This window comes from Panthera uncia, chromosome A2 (genome assembly GCF_023721935.1).
Source record: "Panthera uncia isolate 11264 chromosome A2, Puncia_PCG_1.0, whole genome shotgun sequence".
In the NCBI taxonomy this organism is placed as follows: domain Eukaryota; kingdom Metazoa; phylum Chordata; class Mammalia; order Carnivora; family Felidae; genus Panthera; species Panthera uncia.
This window is the reverse complement of record NC_064816.1, coordinates 147,347,953-147,372,958: the sequence shown is the minus strand read 5'-3', so window position 1 is coordinate 147,372,958 and position 25,006 is coordinate 147,347,953. Positions and strand designations below refer to the sequence as shown.

The 25,006-nt window shown below is 44.6% G+C and overlaps 1 protein-coding gene across 2 annotated transcripts in view; it reads left to right on the top strand.

The window, feature by feature from the left end:
• Window positions 1-570: 570 nt before the first annotated feature.
• Window positions 571-25,006, top strand: part of DGKI (diacylglycerol kinase iota) — a 453,118-nt gene continuing 428,682 nt past the window's right edge. For both annotated transcript variants that reach the window (XM_049641924.1, XM_049641923.1), the window contains exon 1: window positions 571-981. In XM_049641924.1, the coding sequence (XP_049497881.1) occupies window positions 572-981 (410 nt within the window). In that variant the 5' untranslated portion in view covers window position 571. The remainder of the gene's footprint in view (window positions 982-25,006) is intronic.

Here is a 25,006-nt window from a genome sequence, read left to right as displayed (position 1 = left end):
CACGACTGCTCCCCCGGTTCGCCCTGAACTCGCTCCTACACCCCCCTGAGGTTTCCAGCGTGGGGCGCCGTCTGCCTGGCTCGAGCTCAGCCCAAGCGGGGAGCGGGGACGGAGAGAACGCCGCCCCAGGCACCGGGCATCAGGGCACTCCCGGGGACCCAGGTGGGCGCTACCGCTCCAGGGCCGCCCGCCCGGGCAGGGCACCTCGCGCGTCCGGGTCCCCGCCTTCTCGTGTATTCACCGGGGCGCGGCACGCTCTCCTCCGAGTTTCCCTCCGGGGCTCTCCTCTCCCGACGCCGGGGTTCGCGCCCGGCGCCCTCCTGGCCCCCTCCCTCCGTGCTCCTCTCCGGCAGCCCCCGACGCCTCAGGGCAGAGTTCAGGTTCAGCTCTGGCCGGTGCCCCCGATTTAGGAAAAGGCCAGGGTTGGGGGCGGGGGGGGGGCGGAGGACGGAGGGCGCGGGTTGGCGGCGGGGAGGCAGAGGGGGGCGGAGGGAGGTGGCCTCTGATTGGTCGGGGAGGGGGAGTGGAGGCACGGAGTTTCCCACAATGCCCCGGTGCGGTGCAGCGGCGGATGGATGCTGCGGGAAGGGGCTGCCATTTGCTGCCCCTGCCAGCGGCGCGCGGACCTGCTCGCTCTCCTGCGGTGGCGGCCGCCGCCCGCGCCGTCAGCCGGCCCGGCCTCTGCAGCGCCGCCGCCTCGGCTCCCTCCGCGGCCGCCGGAGCGGTCGCCATGAACCCCAGCTCCTCGGCGGGAGAGGAGAAGGGGGCGACGGGCGGCAGCGGCGGCGGCGGAAGCGGCGCCGGGAGTTGCTGCCTGGGCGCGGAGGGCGGCGCGGACCCGCGGGGCGCGGGGGCAGCGGCGGCGGCGGCGGCGGGGGCCGCTGCCCTGGAGGAGCCCGCGGCCGCCGGCGCGAAGGAGAAGGACGAGGCGCTGGAGGAGAAGCTCAGGAACTTAACTTTCCGGAAGCAGGTCTCTTACAGGTAGGCGCGGGCGCCCGGGCGACCGGGAGACAGGTGCCGCCGCGGGGCTGAGACCCGCTCTCGTCCGTCACACGGGCGCTTCCGCGGAGTTGGGGGCACCTGGCTCGCTGGCTCGCTCTCTGTTTCTCTCTCTCTCCTCTCTCTCTCTCTCTCTTCCTCTCTCTCTCTCTCTCTCTCTCTCTCTCTGTGTGTGTTTCTCTTTCTCTCTCCCCCTTGTGGGGAGACGTATTCTCTTCTCATCCCATCATTCTGGGCTGGAGGGAAGCTGGGTGCGCCCGGTTTCCCTCTGGAACAGGACCGAAGACTGGGTCTCTGAGATCAGAAAACAACAAAAATGCGTGTGTGCGCGGGAGGGGGGGGGGTGTGCAGACACAGACAAGAGATGCCTAGTTTTCTTAAGAGAAGTCCTCGAAGTTGTCCCTAAGGCGGTGTCATCTGTAACCACTCCCCCCTACCTTCCAGATTTCCTTGGATGAACCTTTGGCACTAACTTGGTAGTTGAGATCACCGTCCAGGCAGGAAAGAACAGCGCTGTCCTGAGGGGAGATCCTTGTGGAAGTCGGACCTGCAGGGAGACCTCCCGTGAAGGAAGGGACGGTGTGGATCGAAGTCTGTAGCTACTCAGCTGGTTAGGGGGTTACCCGTACCTGTGCTCTCTCCCTCTCTCCTGGGTGTGCCCAGCAGGAGGAGGTGGGGAGCCCGCTGGCCAGCCATGGAAGAGTGAGAGAATGGCACCATGCTTGCCCCTAAGGGTGGATGCATTTGTGAGACAAGGACAGTGTAGGCTAAATGGCCGCCAAATTATAATAAAAGATTAGCCCCAATTGTCTCAGGATCCAAAAAACGAGAACTGAGGATCCATTAGGTTCTCTGCTCCACCCCCAGCCCCCCACCCCCGGGGCAAGAATAAAAATGTCGAGAGATTCAGAGAGTTTCAGAGACTACCCTTACTGCTTTGTTAGTTTGAAAGTTCAGGTGATAAACGCAGCACAGAATGACGACAACTTGCACTTGCTAGGGGTTGGAGTATTTCTCGAAAAGGGGTCAGTAATAACAGTAGTGTGACCCTGTCCTTTGAACTAGCGGTCCTTTCCAGAAACCCCTATAAAGTATTAAGCCTGTCACACCATGTGCTGTTATGTAAGCAAAGGCAGATGACAGAGGTGTGTGGGTTTGTGAGGGTGTGTGTTGTATTTATGGGGGCATGTGTGTGAATCATTGGGATCCCCATAGGCATTGCCTGGACCGGAGGCCCCAGTCACTAGGGCGTGTGCTGTGTGTCTAAGCGTTGGCTTCTGATGACTCTGAGACGGTCTTCCTGGTCAGGTTGTGGTTCCCGCATTCCTTGCGTGCATTTCGTTCTCTGTGCGTCGAGGGAGTTTCCCACTTGACTTGCTCTTTTAGTTACTAGCATAGATGAGGATCAAATGAATCTTTCTCTTTATATTTTTTGGTTTCCAAAAATAGGCAAGTGGTGGAGAGTGGGGTAGCTCTAGGGAGGTATGCTGGGACACAGGCAGCTCAGCTCCACTTCCTCATAATGATGGCCTGCCTGGCCCTTAGGGGAACAGGGACTACATTCAGCCTAATTTAGGAACTGTGAGTTGGAGGGGGCTCATTACATTCGGCACATTGTGGGTCTGGGCTCCTGAGCTGAGAAACTGGCCTGTGTTACTGGTATTCATCAGACTCCTCACTAGGTAGGGCTCCAGAGGCAGAGTTTGCAAGGGAAATCATTTCAGCTTGCCTCTTGGCAGGGGTCATTCTCTGAGCTTCTCTCCTGGCCACGGGTGCTGTGTGGGCCATGGCTTTCCCGGTTGCAAGCTCACACATGCATGTGTAAGTGTGTGCACACACAAACAGAGACATGAACACAACATTTTTCCATAAAGGAATAATAATCCTGCGTTTGCCTTATGAACCATAGAGGTGGGTCCTACTTTGTGAACGTTCCCTTTTCAGTAAAGCTGTATAATCTCCGATTCAGGGAATCACCTCCATCAGCATCACCTCAGGTGGCTGGTTCAAAATGCCTGCCACCCCAGCCTTAGAAAATCAAACAGTCTGTGGGTGGGGATTTTTAACAGGCTCCCCGGGCAGTGCTTAAGCACACTAATATCTGAGGACCTATTTTTTCCCAAAGGCTGAACAATTGATCTTTGAGCTCATAAACGGTGCCCGGCCAAACAAGACCAGGCAGTCCCAAAGTCAGAGGAAAGACAGTGAAAAGATAGTTGATTTCATCTGGCACATGTTTGTCTTGGATAACCTGGAGACTGTCTCCATTTTGATTCCCATTATTAGTTTTTTAGAGTCATGGTGAATGGTGGACCATTCACCGTGGGAGCCATTCCTGCCAGATTCAGACATAGCTGGGCCTCACCTTTTGCCGGTGGGTCAATAAATGGTCTGTAAGGAAGTACACCTCTGGCTGGAGTTGGGCATTGGCCCTTCAGTGGGGACCACCCCACCTCACTTCTGGGGGCACTCAAGGACAGTGACTGGTTGGAGTTCATGGAGAGAGGTTGGGAATACTTCACAGGATGGAGTCTGAGTGAAAGAATTCGGTTGGTGAATGAAATGTGGCTGCTTGTGTAAGGGTGGGGGGAGTCATTTGAGGTGGGAAAGAGGAGATTTGCAGGTAGGTAAAAAATATCTTTTGAAGAACATGGGTATTTGCAGAATGACACTTGACAGGAAAGAAGAAGGGGGCTTTGGGAGAGGGTGTGCGTGTGCGTGTGTGTAGGGGGGTCTCATCTGCTCCTTCTGTTGCTAAGGAACATATAAGCTAGATTTTAAAAATAAATGAGGAGTGGGTGGGCATATGCAGTGACTCCTGTCTTTTTAGGAACTGGAGCCCTTTACAAAAAGCCTTTAAATAACCATTTCTGGAGGCAGATTATTCATTTTGCTTGACTTTTACTTTGTTAAGTAAAATAAACTCCTTTATATACCCCTAGATTTCCCCTCATTATCTTTTCTTTCTTGGCTGTTTTTGGGAACCATTTTTCCCATGAGAATTTTTCCTTTATTTCAGATTCTGCTCCCCTAGAGCAAATAGTCTCTGTAGACTGTAAAGCTGAAGGTTTTACAAGGCAATGCAAGTGAGCTGGTACTTTTCTCTTCAAATTACTACTTCCTTTTTCTTTGCAAATTATGGTGCTGCAACAGATACATATGTGCCAATGACTATATAATGTGTAGGAACTGGTTTTTTTTTCTTTTTTTCCGCTGTAAGAATTCCCTTTTAAGTTAGTAAAAAAAAAAAAAAAAAAGTCTTTCAGAAATGCACAGTGGAGGGGAAGGAGAAAGTAGCTGATGTTTATTGCCTTCTATGTACCAGGCACTGCAGTAAGTATTGTTGTATATTCCATCCTATTTACTCTTCGTGACCGTCCTATGGTATGATTATGGTTATGTCTATTTTATAGAAAATGAACGTGAGGTATAGAGCTTGGGTAGGAGGCAGAATTGAAACCCAGATCCAACTCTAAAGGACTCTCTCCTTAGACCACATTCTGCTTCTCTAAATATTCATTTCAGGTTGGAAGTCTCTCCGCGTGTATGTAAGTGTGTGTGTCCGTGCGTGTGCAGTGTGAGCTGTTCTTTCGCCTCCTCTGTAATATGTAATACAGGTCATTATATATTATCTCTTGTACACTTTGGACGATATTCCTTTGACTGTGTGATTTTAAGGATTTTTTCTACTATTTCAGAAAGAAAAATGAGTATAAATCCATGATCACCAAAGCTAATATTGGTTTCGCTTCATAGAACAAAACCACCTACATGACACCTGCCATCATTGTGGATACCCATGTTAGAGTTTTAGATGCTTTTGGATAAAATGACACAGATGTTGTGTAGGTGAACCTAGATCTGGCCCGTGTACCTCTTTGAGCACCCCCGAAACTGGCCCGTGTACCTCTTTGAGCACCCCCGAAAAAACGATGAGGTGTGATTTCACTTATAAGAAGGCCTGGGCGATTAATGGTACTTATAAAATGTTGATGACGTGGTTCAGCTTCTCTACTTATACACCAGAATAGTAGTACCAGACCCTCAAAGGGAGATTTTGGTACGAGACAGGCATAGCAGCAGGGAGTATTAAAATACTTAGGTTAGACAGCCAGGTAAAAAATCTTTTCTTATTTACACGTTGGTGATTAGAACGTGGTAGTATTTCCCTTTGTGTTTTGTCCTGCAAAGCAAGATTATGTGATTCTAAGAAAGACAAGTGGAGTGTAAGAAAGCCAGACAGGACAGCATGGGCATTTTTTCTCCTTGCGTGAGAATCAATCCTGGGAGCGGGGAGTTTTCTTCTTCTGAAAACCAGTGTGCCAATATCCTCCTTTGTAAATCAGTTTTAGTTATTTTATGTTTTTGTCTGTGCTTTATACATTTGTTCACTATTTCGAGCCTTTAGGGTCAGAGGAAAACTTTCGTTCTGATTTAATGTTTCCTTCCTCAGTAATCACTTCGGACTTAGCTAAAGGTAGACTTCCTCAATCCAGACACAAACTGGGCAAGGTTGCACTTGAACTATTGTCCATAGTACTTCACCTGTTCGAGTTGACCTTTGAGAGCCTTGGTTTTTACCTGGGAGCGTGATGGCATCGGACCCTGTGGCATCAGGGGGTGGAGAAGTTGAAAGGAGTTTTGCTGGTGTTCATTTTTGCCGCAACAACCACAGCATTGCCTCATGGGGTCAAATCAAATTAGAGCAGAGTTAGCTCTTTGAAACATTTTACTGTCTAATAAGAGAAAATGAGGACTCTTAGTGAGGGCCCGGGCTTATTGCACCTTCCACGTCCTTCTGGGCTGGGCTCTGGGATACGCACACTCTTTAGGCAACCCCGAATTGTTCTTAAAGTGGGCTGAGAGGCACTCACTCTGTGAAACTGGAAGCATCTAGAAGGACCACTGCCTAGATATTGTTGTGATGTTTGTTTTCTTACTTGGGTTTATGTGGGTTAACACCTGTCCAAATTATTTTTTCTGAGACCTTGTAATTTTTGCTTTAGGACAGCAGTTCCTCCAAATTAATGGTGGGTAACTGAGGGAAGAAGGTAAGGAGCGAAACAAAGTCTAAGCTGAAAGGTTTCTTTCTTTTTTCTTTGAAATTTAATTTGCATGACATAACTATAAATGTGGACTAATTTCAAATTGTTTGAACTGGCTGGAACCATTTGCACTGTTGGAATTGTTTGAACTGGTAGGAATGTTATGCCTGCTGCAAGGCCTAACAAACCAATGCAGTGCAGGAAAAGATGAAAGAAATTAAAATGGCGGGGTACCTGGGTGGCTCAGTGGGTTACGCGTTCGACTTGGCTCAGGTAATGATCTCGCGGTTCGTGAGTTCGAGCCCCGCGTCAGGTTCTGTGCTGACAGCTCAGAGCCCGGAGCCTGCTTCGGATTCTGTGTCACCCTTTCTCTCTGCCCGTCCCTTGCACATGCCCTGTCTCTCTCTGTCTCAAAAATAAATAAAACATTTTAAAAAATAAAAAAAAAAAAAGAAATTAAAATGGCAAGTTAGGTCTGCTTGAACATGCTGCTCCCATAATTCCTCTCTGGCCTGTTCACCAGGCAGACTCCTCTTAGGATTGCTCAGAGGTGTCCACTTTCTGTGGTAGGTGGTCAGTCTTCCCATGTCCTCACATGGCACTTGCAAAAAGCCATGTTAGTAGGACTCAGTTGTAATTTTCTGGTGTGGGAGCTTGACCGGGATTTAAACCTGGCACCTTCCGGCTGATCTTGGGCGTGTTGTGTAATCCCTTGCAGGCTCAGCATACTCCTCTCTGAAATGGGGGGAATCATAACACGTACCTTAGAAGCTTCTCATGAGATTTGAGTGAGTTACCTTATGCCCAGGGTGCAGCACAGCGCCTTGCAGCGAGTTAACTTTTCTAATTATTATTATTTCCTGCTAAGTTGTTAGCCCCTTAGAAGCCAGAGATTGCACCTTACCATTTGAATCCCTGAATCCTGTTCTCATTACTCAGTAGGTGTTGCATAAATATTTATGGATGAACGAATCTAATTGCCTTCTTTAAATAAACTACTGCTTTTACCATTCCCTGTCCATCTCGGGTTGTGATTTTCGTTTCTCCTGAAAGAAAGCTTTGCCTTTTTTCTCATTTACACTTTGTCCAACAGCCCAGAACTGTGTTTCCGTTTACAGCTTCCTGTATGACTACCTGCACCAGCCGTTCGGCCAGCTGTTCGGGGCTGGAGAGGGGTGGCAGAGCTCTTACTTAACCAGCTATTTGCAGCTTGTCAAAGAAAAAGCCTTAATTTGCCTTCTGAGTAGCACTAATTAGCTCTCTGGCTCTCTTTCTGTCTGTCTCATCCCTTTCCAAGGGGGCATCATTGATTTCCTCCTCGGGGAATTTTCTGTTGACTTTTTTCCCTGTGATTAGAACTTAGAAAGGCACAAAGATGGCTGCCCCGCCGTCCTGGAATCTGGCCTGACCGCTGTCCAGCCAGCCGGAGGTTTTTACTCCCTTGGCGGCCTCTGCTCTGCAGTCCTTCGCTCTCTCCTTCCAGTTCACCCGACTGACTTTGGCGGAAAAGTTATTATAGGAAGAATTCCTTTGTCTCTTTGTAACTCTAAGCTTTTGCTTTGTTTTCAACTCGCTTAATGACAAATTCTGCAAAAAAGGGCCAGCTACTTTTTATGCACCTATATTTATAGCACACTTGAAGGGTGGCCGGTGAGTGTAGTGTTCAAAGAGAGGTGGCGGGAACGCTGCGGTGTTCTTTTAGAGAAAATCAGATCATCAGGTGTGTGTGCGCTGGCTGGCTGACGGAGGGGGCTGTGGTTGGGTAGAGGTGGGAAGAAGGGTCTTCGCAGATGAATTTTAATGTTCTTTCCTTGCAGCCCTGAGGTTTTGTGAGTCTCTGAAATGGAGCTGATACTGTTTTTTAAAGGCAACAGCTTTCTGACAGGGACTTGTGTGGTCCTTAACCTCTAGCCATTTTGCTTAAGTGGAGATTTGCCGTTAGATTTTCAGATTCATAAATGATGCTCTGATAAGAGCCAATTCTGATTTAAGCTATAACATGATGGTCTGACTTGCTGGATTGCGGTTGGGGTGGGGGGGGGGGTGGGAAACAACCAAAACTTAAAACAGTAAGAAAGAAACTGCAACCAAATCTCATTATTCTTACTCTTCAATGTCGTGAGAGACAGGTGGAATGATGGTTAAGAGCCCTGACTCTAGAGCCCTGCCACCGGCTTCAGTTCTCCCTCTATCTCTGCCTGCTGTGTGACCTTGGGCACGTTGCTTCATCGCTCTGTGCCTTAATTTCCCCTTGTATAAAATGGTAGTGACAGTGGGACCCTCCTTGTAGGACGGTTTGAAGGCTGACACGCATCATGCTCCCTGTCACAAAGTTAAGTTAAAATAAACACCCCGTGTTTATTCCGGTGGTATCACCCATCCTTAAGTCCAGTTAGGGAGATCTGTTTATTAATCTTCAATGTGTTGAACATTAGTCAGATGTCCGTGGCCAGTGATAAAATTATTCAGATAATAGGAAAATCAGATAGCTGTATACTTGGGAAAATAAAGGTACAGGTTTTGGCATTCACTGAGGTATGGGATCTGTACTTCTCCTTTAATAACTTGTTAAAAATCAGTTGACTCTCGCTAGAGAGTATGGAGAGGTTCGAGCTGCCTCTGAGTGCTCTGGAAATCGGAGGAGGCAGGAAGCCAAGGTCGGAGAAGATGGGCATGGCCAGCGTGCAGAGGAATCAGCGTGCAGCGGCCCACACCCCCAAACTGGTCATCCGGGAGCAGGAAGCCAGACGCGGAGGATTGGGTAACAGGGTCTCAGAGCTTTGAGTGTCGGGAATAGATAAGTAGATAAAGACAGAGGTACTAGAAATAGAGTTGCCACCAGGGACTCCAGGACAGAGGTTATTTCTCCTCTGGCCCAGCTCGATGCCGTCTGCTTTGTGTGTCCAGACAATGGCCAGCTGCCGCGTCCTGGCAATCAGAGAAAAAGCTTCCCAGATGCTACCTGTCCTGGATTATTTCAGAAATTGAAGGCTCAGCCTTCTGGGATGTTCTGTCAGTTTTCTCAACCAGGCCAAACAACAGAATTTACTTTTTAAAATTGTAGGTGATTATTAAATATTTGTTGAACAAATAAAACTGGCTCAGGACTGTGAAATAAGTACTGAGGAAGTAAATTCTTTTTTTTTTTTCCTATAAAAGATAAAGGAAAGGCAGTTTGGTCACTTTTGTGTATCATGTAGATTTTCAGGAAATAGCCAGAAAATAGACTTCTTGAACACTCCAGAATACATTTTTAAAATGTGTCTTGCCTTCCTGTATCAGAAAGATGTAAAAAATCCTTTGGAAGAATACATTTTTGTTTTAAAAACACTTGAAAGCAGTTTGTTTAAAGGTGAAAGGGGTTTTATATAAGCGTATGTGGATGCAGTTGGAAAGGGTTCCATGTATCACTTTGAGACAAACTTCTGGAGCATTCTTCAAACCGAAAGGATTGTGTTCTCATCACTGTCCTTATGTCTGTAACTGGGTTTGAGGCAATCTCTCTCTGAGACAGAGAGCATTCCCTGTAGGGGTTTTTTGAGAAAAGAGCCTGATTTAAAACGGTTTCTTCCTTTTAAATTGGCCTCCTCTCCATGCAAAGACTAAGCCATGGCATATTTTTGTCTCTCTCCCATTGAAGCACTGTCCTCAGCATCTAAAGTGAGACAGGAAGTAGAGAAACCTTGAACTCCAGAAGCCTCCGAGCATGATCTTCTCTGGCAGAGTGAACACCCATGGGGCTGCTGAGCCTTCCCGGCCTACCCTGCCTTTTCTCACAGTGGCCAAAAAACAGCAGCCACCGCTGTTCTTGTCCTTCCCAGTGGCCTCTGACATACCATTCCCTGAGGCAGCAAAGACAGCCCATGTACTTCCCAAGTTTTCGTGCAGTGCAGCTAAGAGAAGAAAAATGCTCTCCTTGGTTCAGATCTGGGCTGCAAGTGTTAATTTACTTAACTCTCTACTTGTGAATATTAATCAGTGTGAGGTACTGATTTTAGTAAACATTTCCTCTGAGCCGTGAAACATTTTATTTATAGCATTTTCACTTAACCCTCAATTAAGTAGGGGCTATTATTATTTCCATTTTACAGATAAGGATATTGAGGCTTAGAGTTTAAGCAACTTGCGTGAGGTCATAAGGCTTATGGCAGAGTTCAGATCCAGTTCCATATTTGCCAACTGCTTCCCCAGTGCCGCTTTTTTACTCTGGTTCTTTCACCCATTCCCACTTCCTATGTACAAATAGCCATATTTGCACTATCTAGTGGTTTATTAGACCAACATCCTCTGAGAGGAGAGACCCGTGGGCCCATCGTTTTGGGGGGCCCAGCCAGTCCTAACACAGGACATAGATAGAGGTTGATTGGCCGAGAGACCAAGAATTCCTTCCCTGTCCAAGCATGGACTCGGCTCTGTGAATAGCTGTCTGCTACTGGCCACTGTAGGCAGGTGAAGACCGAGCTCTCCTTTCTGAAACTATATGATTTTTCTCCATGGCATGGGGTGGAGGAAAAAATCCAGTTTCCTGGGGCCAGGGAATGCTCTGCAGGGATTATAGCTCAATACGTGTCCCCTCCTTCAATATCTATCTCCAGTACAAGACCTTGTCATATGTTGTAAGCAGAGTGGAACTTGAGGGGCTGGTGGTTAATGGTACAATGGCGTGGGGTCCGGTGAAGAAGTTCGCACCGATTTATGTGTATTTTGTGTGGTTGAAGTGGCACAGTAAAAGCATCCTCTGATTTTTTTTTTTTTTTTTTTTTTTTTTTTGAGTATCCTTAGAGTGGAGTCTTCACCTTTAACTGGAGGGCCTGTTCAGGCTGTAAGTACTTTCAGTGTAAGTTTTTTCATAGCAACACCCTTCAGAATTCATAAGTATATGCATGTGTGCTGTTATAGTCACCTAGAAAGTTCCAAAGGATGATTTAAAAAACCTGAGTCATTTTTTCCTATTTGAAGAAAACCTTCAGAATTTCTTAGCAAAATAAATCTCTAGTTCAAAAATAAACGACAAAGCTATTTAAAGATTAAAACAGAAGCTTTCTATGAGCCAGTGTGGAATTATAACAAAATCTAAGGGATTTTTTTTTTTTTTTAAAGACAGATTTCTGGAGATTTCTTACACTGTTAATACCAACTAAATTTAAGTACTTCTAATAAAAACGTGTGTGGCGCTTTTAGGGCTTTGCCATTTATAAACTGCTTTCACCTGCTTGATCGAATTTTACTCTCAAAACAGTCTTAGGCAACAGGTAGAGCGGGTATTGTTTTTTAGGGCCATTGTACATTTCCGGAAACAGGCGTGACCACTAGGTGACTTTCCCAAAGCCACAAGCCGGTAAGGGGCGCTGCCAGGCTTAGGCTAGTGTTTGGATTTGAAGTCCCATGTTCTTTTCACTTCATTACACTGCTTCCATGCACCGCCGTATGGAAAGGTAGATAGCAGCGTTTCCCTTTCGTTAATTTTATTTACTTGACTTTATCTCAGTTGTTAATCACAATGGACAGAGTTGGAATCAGTCACTGGCTGGCCTACCAAACCCATATGGCATTGATTTGGAGGATGACCTCATTGTCATCCTCATGACTCTTTCTGTATATTCAAAAGCATGGAACCCCCAGCAGCATGGTATATGTTTAATACACCTTCTGTTGGGGAGAAAAAAAAGAAAAACATTCAGGCTCTTCCTTTGCATTAGTTGCTAAGCAGCAGCCATTTCATTGTAAAGGAGATTCAGTTCAAGTAATGACATAGGTATTCCAAGAATAGCATTTCATTTTTACAGCAACTGCATTTCACGTCTCCATATAGCATATGCTCCTGTGGCTCAGTGATTTTAGGGGGAGCAGTGGGCACCTCAACACATTTGTTGAATATGTGGAGAAAATTCAATATAGCTGATCACCTAATAACCAAACTCCCATGGTCTGTGACTAAGATTGTGCAGCAAGCATGGGCTGCCTGCAGTTTTAAGGATTTGGAAGCATCTCCAGAAAATACGACTGCCAAACAGGTATGTTTTTGAGGCCACATTTGACATTACTGAGAACATCTCGATGGAATACTCTGGATAATTTAGAATTCTAAAGGTTTTTTTCTTATTAAAAATTTTAAGATATTTATTTATTTATTTATTTATTTATTTATTTAGAGAGTGAGAGCGAGCACGAGCAGGGAAGGTGCATGGAGGGAGGTTGAGACAGAGCATCCCAAGCAGGCAGTGAGCCCGACGCAGGGCTCAGTTTCCCCTGAGCTCATGACCTGAGCCGAAATCAAGGGTGGCACACTTAACTGACTGAGACACCCAGGTGCCCCTAGAATTCTAAGATTTTGAAGTAATATGACATAGAATATAATTTGGTTGCAGCAAGGAACTGGATTGTGGGCAAAATTTAATTGTATTGAGATATGGCTGGCAACTGAAGGCTCTTAAAAATGAAGATAAAAGCAAATCCTGTGCAAGCCTGGCAGAAGTCTAGGAGTTCAGTTTGATCAGCAAAAAGGGGGTGAGCATGGAGGAAGACGTGTGTAGGACGCGTGTGTGTATAATTCTTCTGTAGGTGTGTGTGTAAAAGAGGAGATTGTCAGATTACAGAGCTGCCAGGTGACATTTTTCTGATTGCACTATCATGAATTTTGGAGGGTGCATGATCTGTTTGTGGAAGTCCATGGCCCTGCTTCTCAAGGCATTTCTGTCATCTCTGTTCTAGCTGGTACTGGCTATTGTGAAACTTAGGGGTATGTAGACAAATACATTTTCTTTAGCGAACTGCTTCGTGGGAATTGTTACAGGAGCAAACTTTGTTGTTTTCTAGGAGTGTGCTGCACCACCACCAACCCCCCTCCCCTGCCCCTCCCCAAGCCATTTGAGAGAAAATACCTCTTTCCGGGAGCAGATGGGATGCTTGGAAGCTGGTCTTTAACTTCCAGTAAATTGACCTCCCATTTATGGCAAAGTACTTCTTCCAGGAACTAAAAGTAATGTTCAGAAGAAATAATACATGGACGAATCCACAAATGGCCAACAGTTATTCCCACTGTGGCGTGGGTTCATTAGTATAGTTGTTCTTAGCATCTCTCCAGCAATTAGTGCTTCTCATCTATTTCATTGTGCACTTTTTACAATTACTCAAAACGGCTTTGGTGGAGCAGTTGTGGTGTTCTAGGAAACCATTATCTACATGGGGAAATCAAGTCAAGAGACCTGGGAAGGAGAGGTCTGGAGCCGCTGACTTCCCTCCTGGCATGAAACCACAGAGGAATAAGAGCCTAAGTGTCTTTCAGGAAAAGCACTTCTGAGAGGTGCTCACTGGTGTACCTTCAGCGTTATCAATAGTAATATTACTAATAGCAGCAATAACATTTATTGAGGTCTTATTATATGTGCCAGGAACTGTGCTTAGCGATTAGCATACTTTATTCCAGTTAATTTTTACAACAACTTTATGAAGTAGGTACTCTTACTATTTACAGTTTTATAGAAGAGGAAACCGAGGCACAGGGTAATGAAGTGCCGTCTCAGTACGTCACAGCTAGCAAGCAGTGGAGCCAGGATTTGAATGTCAGAACTCCTTGGCCAGTGCACTTAAACATTGCTGTGTGCTATATCCCAGTATAAATCTGTAGATACACCCTGTTTCCGTATTGGGAATCACTTCTCCCCTGTTGTGTGCAATCTTGTGAGACTGTACATCCAGATACCTGGCTCTGTGCCATGGAGGCCAATGAGTTCTTTGGAAGGTGTCACAGGTGGCTTCCTCTTACTGCACTGAGACTACCGTAGGGCATATGACCTGAGCCGGTACATTCAGACTCTTTTGGGTCTGACCTCTTCAAAGCTATCACAGGGTGTGCCAGTTTGTTCGCATCCATTAGCAGTGCCCTCGTAGGACAGTTCCTCCTGCCCTCACTGCTGTCTATTCCCAACATGGATCCCCAGCTTTTCTTTTTTTTTTTTTTTCTTTTTTTTTTTAACGTTTATTTATTTTTTGAGACAGAGGGAGACACAGCATGAACGGGGGAGGGGCAGAGAGAGAGGGAGACACAGAATCGGAAGCAGGCTCCAGGCTCTGAGCTATCAGCCCAGAGCCCTACGCGGGGCTCGAACTCGTGGACCGTGAGATCGTGACCTGAGCCGAAGTCGGACGCTTAACCGACTGAGCCACCCGGGCGCCCCATCCCGGCTTTTCCACTAAATTGTGAACTATCCAACATCTTCCCAGTGAACTTCCTTGTTGTTTAAGTAAAAACAAAAAAAACACCAAAAATGAAAAAACAATATAAAACAAACAGAAAAAAACCCCAAACACACAAAAACCCCACCAAAAAAACCCCAGTACCAAACACAGAAAAACAATGAAACGAAACAAAACAAAAAAACTCCAACCTAATTGATAAATATCATTGCCAAATGGTCCACCAGCAGAGGCTGGTGAATGTCTTCCATGTTAGGAGTTCTTGGCTGCATTAGGGAGAGTGTTATACCATTGGTTAGGTCTGATTGTTGGAAAGTTTTTGTTATAGAGAAAATTAGGTATTACCATTTAATGAATATCTAGCATGACTTAGGTACTTTGTGCCTCCTGTTTTGTTGTTCTCCTATTTAATTATCATAACTGTCTAAATTAGTTATTTCTATTTTACAAACGAGGACACTAAATCTTCCAGAGGAAAACAATTTGCTTAAACTCAAAGAGGTATTAGTTGAGTCAGAATTCAGACTCAGTTCTAAGTTGCCCAAGGCTTACATTTTCCTCATGATCCTGTGCTGCCTCCATGTTGAGGCTTAACCCAACTCCTTTATTTTTTACCTACTGGCATTTACATTTGCACTTCTGGGGGATATTCAGATTAACCCTCCCCTTTGTTTCCATATGATAGTCTTCAAATATTTGAAGTCAGGTATCACATTTCTCTTTGGGTCTCTTTTCCTTGAACTAAACCATTTCCACTTTTATTCTTCAGTTATCCCTTATCTAAAGATGATTGCAACGCCATTGTTCTGTCTGTCCCTAATTTGACAGTGTACTGGTTTATACGTGGCTTTCTTCATAAGAGTTCAGCAGTAAACTAAAAACATGGCCCTGGTCTACCATTAGCACATGTGGAGTCTTTGTTTGAATTAGAAACAGTTTCTAAGTCTAGGTGGACAAGTTAACAAAAATCTTCCCTTACTCCTGAGCTCTGTCAGCCCCGGAGCCAGGATCTAGCATGTGGTGGGTGGCACTTAGGATGGGGTTCATTCTCCCACCCCCTCTGGGTGTCCTAGTGCAGGGCACAACCTGCGTGTATGTGTGTGTGTATATATACATATACATACATATATATATATACACACACACATATATATACGTATATATGTGTGTGTGTATATATATACGTACATATATACGTATATACGTGTGTGTGTGTGTGTGTGTGTGTATGTATGTATGTATGGCTCTCAGGACTTCGTTCCTTTGCCGTGGTCATCGGCTGCCATGAGTATATGGATTAGCAAGGGTTCAGGCCAATTGCTGTAAAACTCATTCCAAGAGCCAGATTTCTAGATTGGCGATTCGACAAGTTACTGATGACATTTCCAGTGTCTTACTTAGATTGCAGCCATTTCACTTAAGGTTTGTGATTTCAGTTTGGCTACATGTTTATTTGTCACGTTTCGTATTTATTTCAGACACCAAGCACCTCTAGAATATTCAAGATTCCTTTTCCTTTTCTCTCTCCCTCCTTTTCTCCCTCCCTTTCTCTGTTCTTTCCTAAATAAGAAATGTCAAGCTCTCTCTTAAGAACTATTTACTGTTATCTCTATTTTTCAGACTTATGCCTTCATTGCCCTCCCCTTGACCCTGCTGCTGGTGGAGAAATGCCTGTGGTCAACCCTTCTAAAACTGGCTTAAGCTGTTTGAGAGGTTTTGGTGAACTTTCTTTTAGCGAGTTGACACAGAGCTTATAAAGAAATCCATCTGTACTTTGGCTAAACCTATATTTGGTGGCCAGGAAGATTACTTATTTTGTCCAGAGGATAGTGTTCTACTGTTTCAGATACGAGGGCTGCCCAGTACAGTAGATGGGAGCCACATGTGCCTATCAAAAGTAATTAAATACATTAAATTCAAATCCAGTTCCTCAGTCACACTAGCCACACGTTAAGTGCTTCATAGCCACGGTGACTGGTAGCCACCATATTGAGCAGCACAGATACAAACCATTTGTATCACTGAAGACAGGTCTGTTGAACAGTGCTTCTTTGAGAGATTAGTGTCGAGTCATTATCAAACCTCTAGAAACCTCTAACCAGCCATCCTTAAATGACAACCTTGAAAGATATAGTTCTTGAATTAAGAAGTCTAGTTCTCTGATTAAAAAGTTACCCCTTAGAGGTATAAGTAGGAAGAAGAGAGCATTGAAGACAGGGGCAAATCATTGTTGGTGTTCTCCTTCATTTTGCTTGTCGTGTGTTCCTCCTCACTACAGTGGTGACTGATTTCCATAAGGGTAAGGACAGGAAGTTTGTCTTCTTTGTAATCTTCATCTTCCTCTAAATTGCCAGACGTACGGGGCTCTGTGTAGGAAGGAACAAGTTCTATAGCTTTGGTGTAGACTGGCTGTTTTGCCATCAAAAATACTTAGTTTGTAGTAGTTGTTATTTGGAAGTAGAGTGAAGGGTGGGGGAAGAGCATCACTGCTTCTCCATCAGGAGGTTCCTGAAATTTGGCAAAGGCATGGTCCAGGATGCAGGGTATGAACTTGGAATACGGATGTGCAGCTTTAGGTTCTATGTGGCAGAAATTGCTTATTGTGCTCCCTGTTTTATTCTTATATTAGTTCCCATTATGTTCAATAAATATTTAGTGTAAATTCACCAGGGAGGCATGGAAGTAAAAATGCATGGACTTGAACCTTTAATGTGGCTCACCTGGTTCTTATAGGAAAGACCATAGGAGTCTATGAAAAGGGCTTCAAGGACAAAGCAAAAGCCCCAGGAGAATCCTTGTGTTTGTGTGGATTCTCTGGTGCTTTGAACTGCCAATATTGCACACAAGGGTGTTCTAAAAATAACCTGAGTAATGTGCCTCCTCAGCTGAAGGGAGTGAGATAATTTGTGAGGATGATGAGAAATTGAAAAGGAGAGAAGCTTTAGAACATGAGAAATGAAATACATGAATCTCCCTGGTCTCTGAGGCTCTCCCACGCATCAAGTGCTTTCTTTGAAGTCTTGATATTGAAAATCAAGAAAAAAGTACTAAAAAAAAAAGCATCAAGGGGAGAATCATTGGGTTTTTCTCACCTATGTTTTATAACATGAGCAGTTCCCTGGATAAAAACTTACCAGTTTCATAGGAATAGTTGTGGAATACTCACGCGCCGTATGTGCAAATCACTATTTCAAGCCCTTGTTGAGGAATCCAAAGTTGAATAACATGGTTTCTACCTTAAAATCGTTTCAGATTGATTATAACTTATTGGAGAAACAACAACAGCAATAACAACACGTGTTGAGTGCTTACTGTGTGCCAAATGCTGTGCTAAGTGCTACAAATAAGAGAAGTAAGAAGTTCTGCTATGAAGAATGTATGGTCTAGGGAGGGAGAGGGACGGAATTGACCCGTAACAGTACAGAGTGATAACTTCAAAGGTGGAGGGATGGTTGGGGGCCCCAGAGGAAGGGTCCCTACATCAAATGGAAGAGTGGAAAAAGACCTTTAAGAGCAGATAATGGTTAAATGTGCTTTCAAGAAAGAAGAGGGGATGGCCAGGTGCAGATAAGTGTATTTATTCATATCACTGATACAGTGGAGGAAACATACCCTAAGTTCCAAATGGCAAACTAGAAACAATTTTGGAACACAGTACATTTGCTTCTTCTCTTTTTTCAACAGCCCCTGAAATCAAACATTTGAGTTTTTTGGAGTGGAAGCTTTAAACAGGTTTCTAGCTTTAAACTACGTAGAAATTCACATATGAAGGGTCTTTACTAGGAGTTATATATCTTCTCTATACCTCTTAGACGTCAGAGCTTGAACAAAGGTAAACAACAGGCATAAAGTAATGCACATGACTATTTCTGAGTTGTAGAAAAACCAAAGAAGGGAAGAGAAGTTAGTTCTGCTTGGAGGTTTTCTTGAGATGTTGGCTTTGATGGTTTGGTAATATTCCAGCAAGAGGAAACAGGACACAAGGAGAGCAGGTATGGACAATCCAGGCAGAGGGATTGTCTGAGAAAGGACTTGGTGGATGGAAATGAATAATGTACTGGGGCAGCCATGTGAATTGTGGGATAATTTTGCTTTGAGCATGGAGATATGTAGTGAAAAGTCAGGCAAGAGAGGTAACTTAATACTCTTTATAGAAAGCCTTGAATGCCATTGGAGGAATTTTAATTTTGTAGTTAACAGAGAGCCATGGGAGGTTTTGGGAGAAGAGAGGTGGTGGTCTGTACCCAAATGTGAGAAAGTCTTTGTTCTTGCTGGATCCATTGCTAATTCGTCTTTCTGGAGACACTGTTATTACTACAGAAGCCATTGCTGCAAAAGTGACACCTCTACCCTGCCCTGCCATGAAACATTCCAGAGTGGACAAGAGCTTCCCTCCCTCCCTCCCTCCCTCCCTCCCTCAGGACATGAAGAGGGAAGGGAGATCCCTGTTCTCTCTGCAGTGGCCATGGTGGCTGAGAGCCGTGTTCCTCTCATGCGTCTGGGACAATAGGAAGGAGGAAGGAGGACACGAGGAAGGAGGGTGAATCTCAAATCCATAAGAATCTGGGAAAGGTTGAGTAAGGAGAGTGTGGGGTAGCCTCAGAACCTAAACATAAAACTAATTTTTACATAAAATAGTGTAATAAATGGTTAGATTTGATGTCATTAATTAATACTGTAGCTAGACAACCTTATCCTAAGTTCTAACCTGGTAACTATAGAGAAAATTGGGGAATTTAGATTGTCTTAGAGCTGGGAACTTTTTCTAATCTGTTTAGAGAAACTCCCCAAATCACATCATTGAACTTTTGTTAATGAAGTGGAAAGTTTTTTTCCAGATCCCAATACCTAGAAGTCACTGAACAAATTAATAGAGAAATGTGTGTTCTGAATGTATTAGAAAATAGTAGTCGAGCAGCTTAAACGTTGTTCACTGTCAGAGGGCTGTGTTACTGTCTAACGCTATTACATGAATAGGGATTGGCTGGACCAGTTAATAGAAATACAGATAATTTTGCAGCTCGGAAAGATTTGCTTTCAGCTGCGAACTGCACACTCTTTTCAGACCTAATCTTCAGTAAATGGAGTGCAGCAATGTGGTGGAAAGTCAGTGTGACCAATTCTGTCCCCTGGCTTTCACGCCTGCTCCTGAAGGATCAGGACAATGCCCAGCTTATTCTGTGCATTATGTATGTTGCATTGCAAGGCTTGAGAGCTGGCCCACACTCTACATTTTGGAAAACCATTTTTCCCATATAAATGGAAAATAGAGAAAATTGGGTAGAAGAGAGAGCACCTTTGAGATCAACTTTGAGCAACTTCTTTAATATGCAAGAAGGAATAGGGGCTCCGTTGAGGACCCCCCGGGAGTGATGAGTAGTCTTGGGCCCACAGGCACACATGACCTGTCTGACGTGAGGATGCAACCTGCAAACGAATTTCAGAATTAAGATTAGAAAACTCTCTTTGTCCACCTTTCAACAGACCCAGTTATTAATGATGTGGAGACCACCACTACCAAGCAGTGTGGTAATTCAGTCTGATAACAGTGAACTCCAAGACGCAAAACTTCGTATTCCTTTCCACGTTACTCAATGAAGCCACTTTTGTTTTAAATGAAGAAAATATAGATGACCCTCGATTTTTTTCCTGATAGCCTTCTTTCAAAAATGTTTATTCCTCACTCTCTTAGATCAACAGAGGCATAAATAAAATTAGAAAATAAGTCTGCTAACGTGACCTTGTTTACCCCTGTTACCGCGTGTGTGCGCGCACGCACACGTGCGCACGCTCACAAATGGAGTTGGATTGTTTGCGTGTCACTTGTTAACCCTCGGAGAGGTCTCACTCTCTCTGAAGTCCAGTGTCCTCATTTGAAAAATGAGGCTGGTGATACTTGCTGCACAGCACGGTTGTCGAGGCTGCATTGAACGATGTAGGCACTTGGTAAATTATAAACCCTATTGAGATGCAAGACACTGCTGCCCTACCACCGTGTAAATCATGTGTGTGCCATCTGCCGTGGACACATGGGAAGACCTTGTGAACTTCCCAGGGTAATTACGTTTCTTCACGACAGCTCCGGAGCATAGGTTTGCACATCATTTTGGAGAGGTGCTAACGCAGGTAGTGAGGATTAGCCAACTTTCTGCTTTAGTTTTTGAACATAATATTTATTTAAATCGAGTGGTACATAAGTACAGCTTAATGCACAGTTCATAGCTAGCACAGGCTTAGAGCAAAACCATGATCCTCTTCTCTGTGTTTCTCCCATATTCCCATTTCCCCACAGCTGGTATGACTTGTTAGCTGTTTCTTCTAGATTCGACATTTCTATTTATAAATAACATGTTTTGTAAACTCTCTCAACTGTTTCCTCTGAGAAGGTGAGGATATCATTCTTTTTTGTCCCACCTGCATGTATCCCTTCTTTCATCTCTCCAGTATGCTCAGATCACAATTTTATTTGAATCGTTCATATATGCTTCTGTTACCGACTTTGTAAATCTTATGTATGTCTGGGCCACCCAGTGGGCTACTGAAGACATTTCCTTCCTTCTATTATTGGTCACATTAAAAAAAAAAAATTATGTGGACTTGTTCCTAATTCTTCCACAAACATCTATTTTTTTATAATTTGTTTTGGTTTTGGTTTTTGGTTTTTAAAGTTTATTTATTTTGAGAGAGAGCACGAGTGGAGGAAGGGCTGAGAGAAGGGGAGAGAGACAATCCCAAGCAGGCTCTGCACTGCCAGCACAGTGGTAGACACGGGGCTCGATGCCACAAATTGTTAGATCATGACCTGAGCCCAAATGAAGAGTCAAATGCTTAATGGACTCAGCCACTCAGGCACCCCTTCCACAAACTTCTTAAAAGAACCATACAACTTCTGTGGCTTTTAAACATATCCAGAAATGTATCATTTTCCTTGTTTTTGAGTAGATGACCCTCCCAGGTCCCTCACATCTCCCCCTTTCTGGGCTGGTTGGGACCACAGCTCTCTTCCTCATTTTCTAGTTTTCCTAGATTTCGTCTTTGATTTATGCCTCGTTTGGTGGAATATACGAAAATTTCAAGAGCAACAGTACCCTCCACATTCTTGGTTGGGTTTTTTTTTTCCCATCATATTTTTCTTTATTTTTTTATCTTTTCTTTATTTTTTTCCCCGTCATATTTTTAAATTTTTTTTTTTTTCAACGTTTTTTATTTATTTTTGGGACAGAGAGAGACAGAGCATGAACGGGGGAGGGGCAGAGAGAGAGGAAGACACAGAATCGGAAACAGGCTCCAGGCTCCGAGCCATCAGCCCAGAGCCCGACGCGGGGCTCGAACTCACGGACCGCGAGATCGTGACCTGGCTGAAGTCGGACGCTTAACCGACTGCGCCACCCAGGCGCCCCTCCCCGTCATATTTTTAGATGACCAAGTGGAAAAAGTTTCCCAAGAGGTGGCTTCCTTGGACTGGGTGCATAGGAGGTAGATATTTTGAGTCCTTTCATGTCCCAGAATATCTTTTTTTTCTTTCCTGACCTCACTCTTGATCAAGAATTTTTCAGGGTATGGAGTTCTAGACCGGAAATACTTCTACCTCAGAGTGACGAGGGTGTTTCTGGGTTGCTGCTCTGCTTCCAAAAGTTGCAGTCGAGAAGTCCAAATCCATTTGGTTCTCAATAATTTTATTTTCTCATTCTCTGTGGATTTAATTTTTTTTCTCCTTCTGGTTAAAGAGAATATGTGCCTTAGCATGGCTGCATATATTCATGGTGTGGGAACTTTTTAGATCTCTTCAATCTGAAAACTTTTAGTTCTAGGCAATTTTCTGGTTTTATTGTCTAGGGATCCTCCATTTTATCTGTTGGTTTTCTCTGGAATTTATATTATATAGTTACTTGTATCTAGTGGAATATTCTTCTAATTTTCTTTCCTATTAAAAGTTCTCTTTTCCTTTTATCTGCCCTCTGGGGAATTTCCTCATTTATTTTCAATCCTTTTATTGATTTTTTAATTTTTTGTGATCCTACTTTTAATTTCTAAGAGTTCTTTCTTAATTTCTAGAGTTCTTTTTTTTATAGTACTCCATTTTTTTCTATGGCCTTAATATCTTCTTTTATTTCTCTAAGGATATTAATGATAATTTTTGGATGTTTTGTTTGGCCTAATATAAACTCTTTTTTTTTTCAAAAAAAATGTTTTTTTGTTTTTTTTTTTGTCAGCACCTTCTTTTCATGTTGGAGTTTCTATTCAAGTATCTGATGATCCATTCATATTTAAGAGAGAGGCTCCAAAAGGCTGAATGGAAGCTCCATGTGTACATGTATGTGACTTGTGAGGCCACTAATCTTCATTACGGAGTGATTGATGAGGGACATGGTTGGTTTTATTAGGAAAACCCTAAACATTAATATTTTCTGTACAGTTCTCTGAGGAGAATGGTCTACTTTTGTTTTAAGAGGTTGATACCCGTGGTTTCTCTGTGACCGGAACTTTCACTATTTGGCGCGTAGATTTTTGGTTGATCTTTCTGCCCTAGGTGGAAGGGCTCAGACTCAAACCCAGTTATGATTGGTGTTCCTGGTTCTCTCCGGTTTAGTCTCTTTAGGAACTAAATCTCCAGCTTCCTGGCCTTGTGCTGCAGGAGTAGCCACCAGGCCTCTCAGGGTGGGGATCTGAATGGTCTCTGTAAAGCCTGCTTCAGGCCTTCTCCCACCCTCATGTTCAGGTATACCTGGCACCTCCCATCCAGAACTTTCCTGGAGCCCTGCAGGGGAACCCACCTCCCATTTGCTTCTCTTGCCTCTGCCCTGCCTGCACTCAGTCACCTCTACTCAGTTCCCTGTCCATCTTCCAAAAATCTTGTTGTCATCCCTTTTCCGTTCTTGTGAAATTATGTCTCTTATTTCCTTTACTTTCATTTTAGCAGGAGTTTCCAGAGGGAGTTGGGATAGAGGTATGTGTCCACCTCACCATGGCTAACTGGAAGTTGTTCACTCCATTCTTCCTCAATAAGGACGATAGGAAATTTGACAAATCAATATGTTCCTTTAGAATTTTTGAACAGACAGTAATGTTTTTGGTTCGTCTAAAAGTTTCAGTAGATATTTCATGCTACCTCTCTGTGATGGGGGAAGGGATGGGTCATTTTACATCATTTTTCCAGCATCCAAGTAAAGGAGACACCTCCTGTCACATTCCTCAGGCATTTTGCCACAGCCCACCTGCATTCATTCAGCTCACCATTCACCTTGAGCCATCGACTTGAGTTTCATAATATCCCTTTGATTTCTAGAACCTCCTAACCTCCAACCATTGGTCACTGCCAGACACAACGTTCTCTGTCTCCTGTTGGTAGCCTGTGCTCTCCTAGTTTTCTAGGAAGCCCTCAGACTTGTCATTCTAGCAGCTCAGATGCCATTCTCCCCAAGCACCCAGCTTTCATTTAGCACCAAGGAGGTGCTCAGTCTGGAATTTCTGAGGGACTGTCACTGGGGAGAGGCTGTTACTAATGAGGTGCAAATTGGCAGTAGCTGGGGAGGGGCTGCTCTCTCTGGGCTAGGCCCCATGGGAGGGGTGGATTGCTATGACACTTGCAGAGGAGGCTGGCTGTGGGCTGGAAAGACTGATTCCTGGCAACGGGAAGCCCTTACACAGTGCTGGGAGATTGGTCTGGGCTCACACAGCCACACCCCTGGAGCGGCTGCCAGCTGGCTAATCTCTTGGCTGGTTTTCTTGGCCGGCTTTTCTTGCAAGTAGGAGAGGCCGTGCTCAGTCATGGGGCTTTCCCAGACAATGGAGAGACAGCCAGCAAGACCCACAGTCCCAGAGACTGTCCTTGGGGCTGGTATGCTGGAAGGTTAGGAGGTTGGGGTTTGGTAGTGGAATAGCGGTTCCGGGAGCAACTGATGGGAGAAGGGAGTGTATCTGTTGTTCTTGAGCTTTTGCCCACCAATCTTGCATGGAAGACTCTTATTCACTAAACTGCTCACCTGAGTGACCTCTTCAGCTGCTCTTCTAAGGCCCTAGAGGGTTCAGCCTTCTGACAGCCATTTTCACGTGCAAGTGTTCCCACCAGAGCTATGGCAGAGCTGTGGGTAGAAACTATGCTCAGCACCAGAAACGGTGTCCTGGTAGAGCGGAAATGGAGGGAGATGGGTGGATGTGGGATGTGGGATGTTGTATAGATGGCAAAGTGACTTTGTGCCTCCTGGGCTATATGACAGAGTGTGACTGATTAGAGTCCCTGGATGTGCAATCCGTGTGTCTGTTTGGATGATCTTGAGCAAATCTCTTAACTTCTCTGATTTTAGCGTCCACTGCCTTTTCTTCTATTTCTCTTTATCTCATTTCTTCTGACTTTATAAAGAACTCACTGGGTGTCAGTCTACACACAAAAATGACAGAAATGAATGAAATAAGGCCCTATCTTCAAGGAACTCACCTTCTAGTGGCAGAAGACAGATATGCAAATAACATAGATTTACGCATGATGAGAGATGCACTATGTTAGAGGCATGTAAAAAGTGTCACGAATGATGGAGGAAGGGGCGATAATGCTTTCTGAAAGGGTCTGAGAATGCTCTAGAGCAGTGGGGATGTTCAAACAGATTGTTAAAGCTCCATTCTGTACAGGGACAAGGAATGAAAGTGTGCTCTAGAGAAGTCAGAGCATAGTCATGGTGGTTTGAAAAAGCATGGTATTTTCTAGGAAATTCAGGTTATTTGTTGATTCTGGAGTGCGGGTACAAAGTGCCTGGCAGACGGTGGGTCTG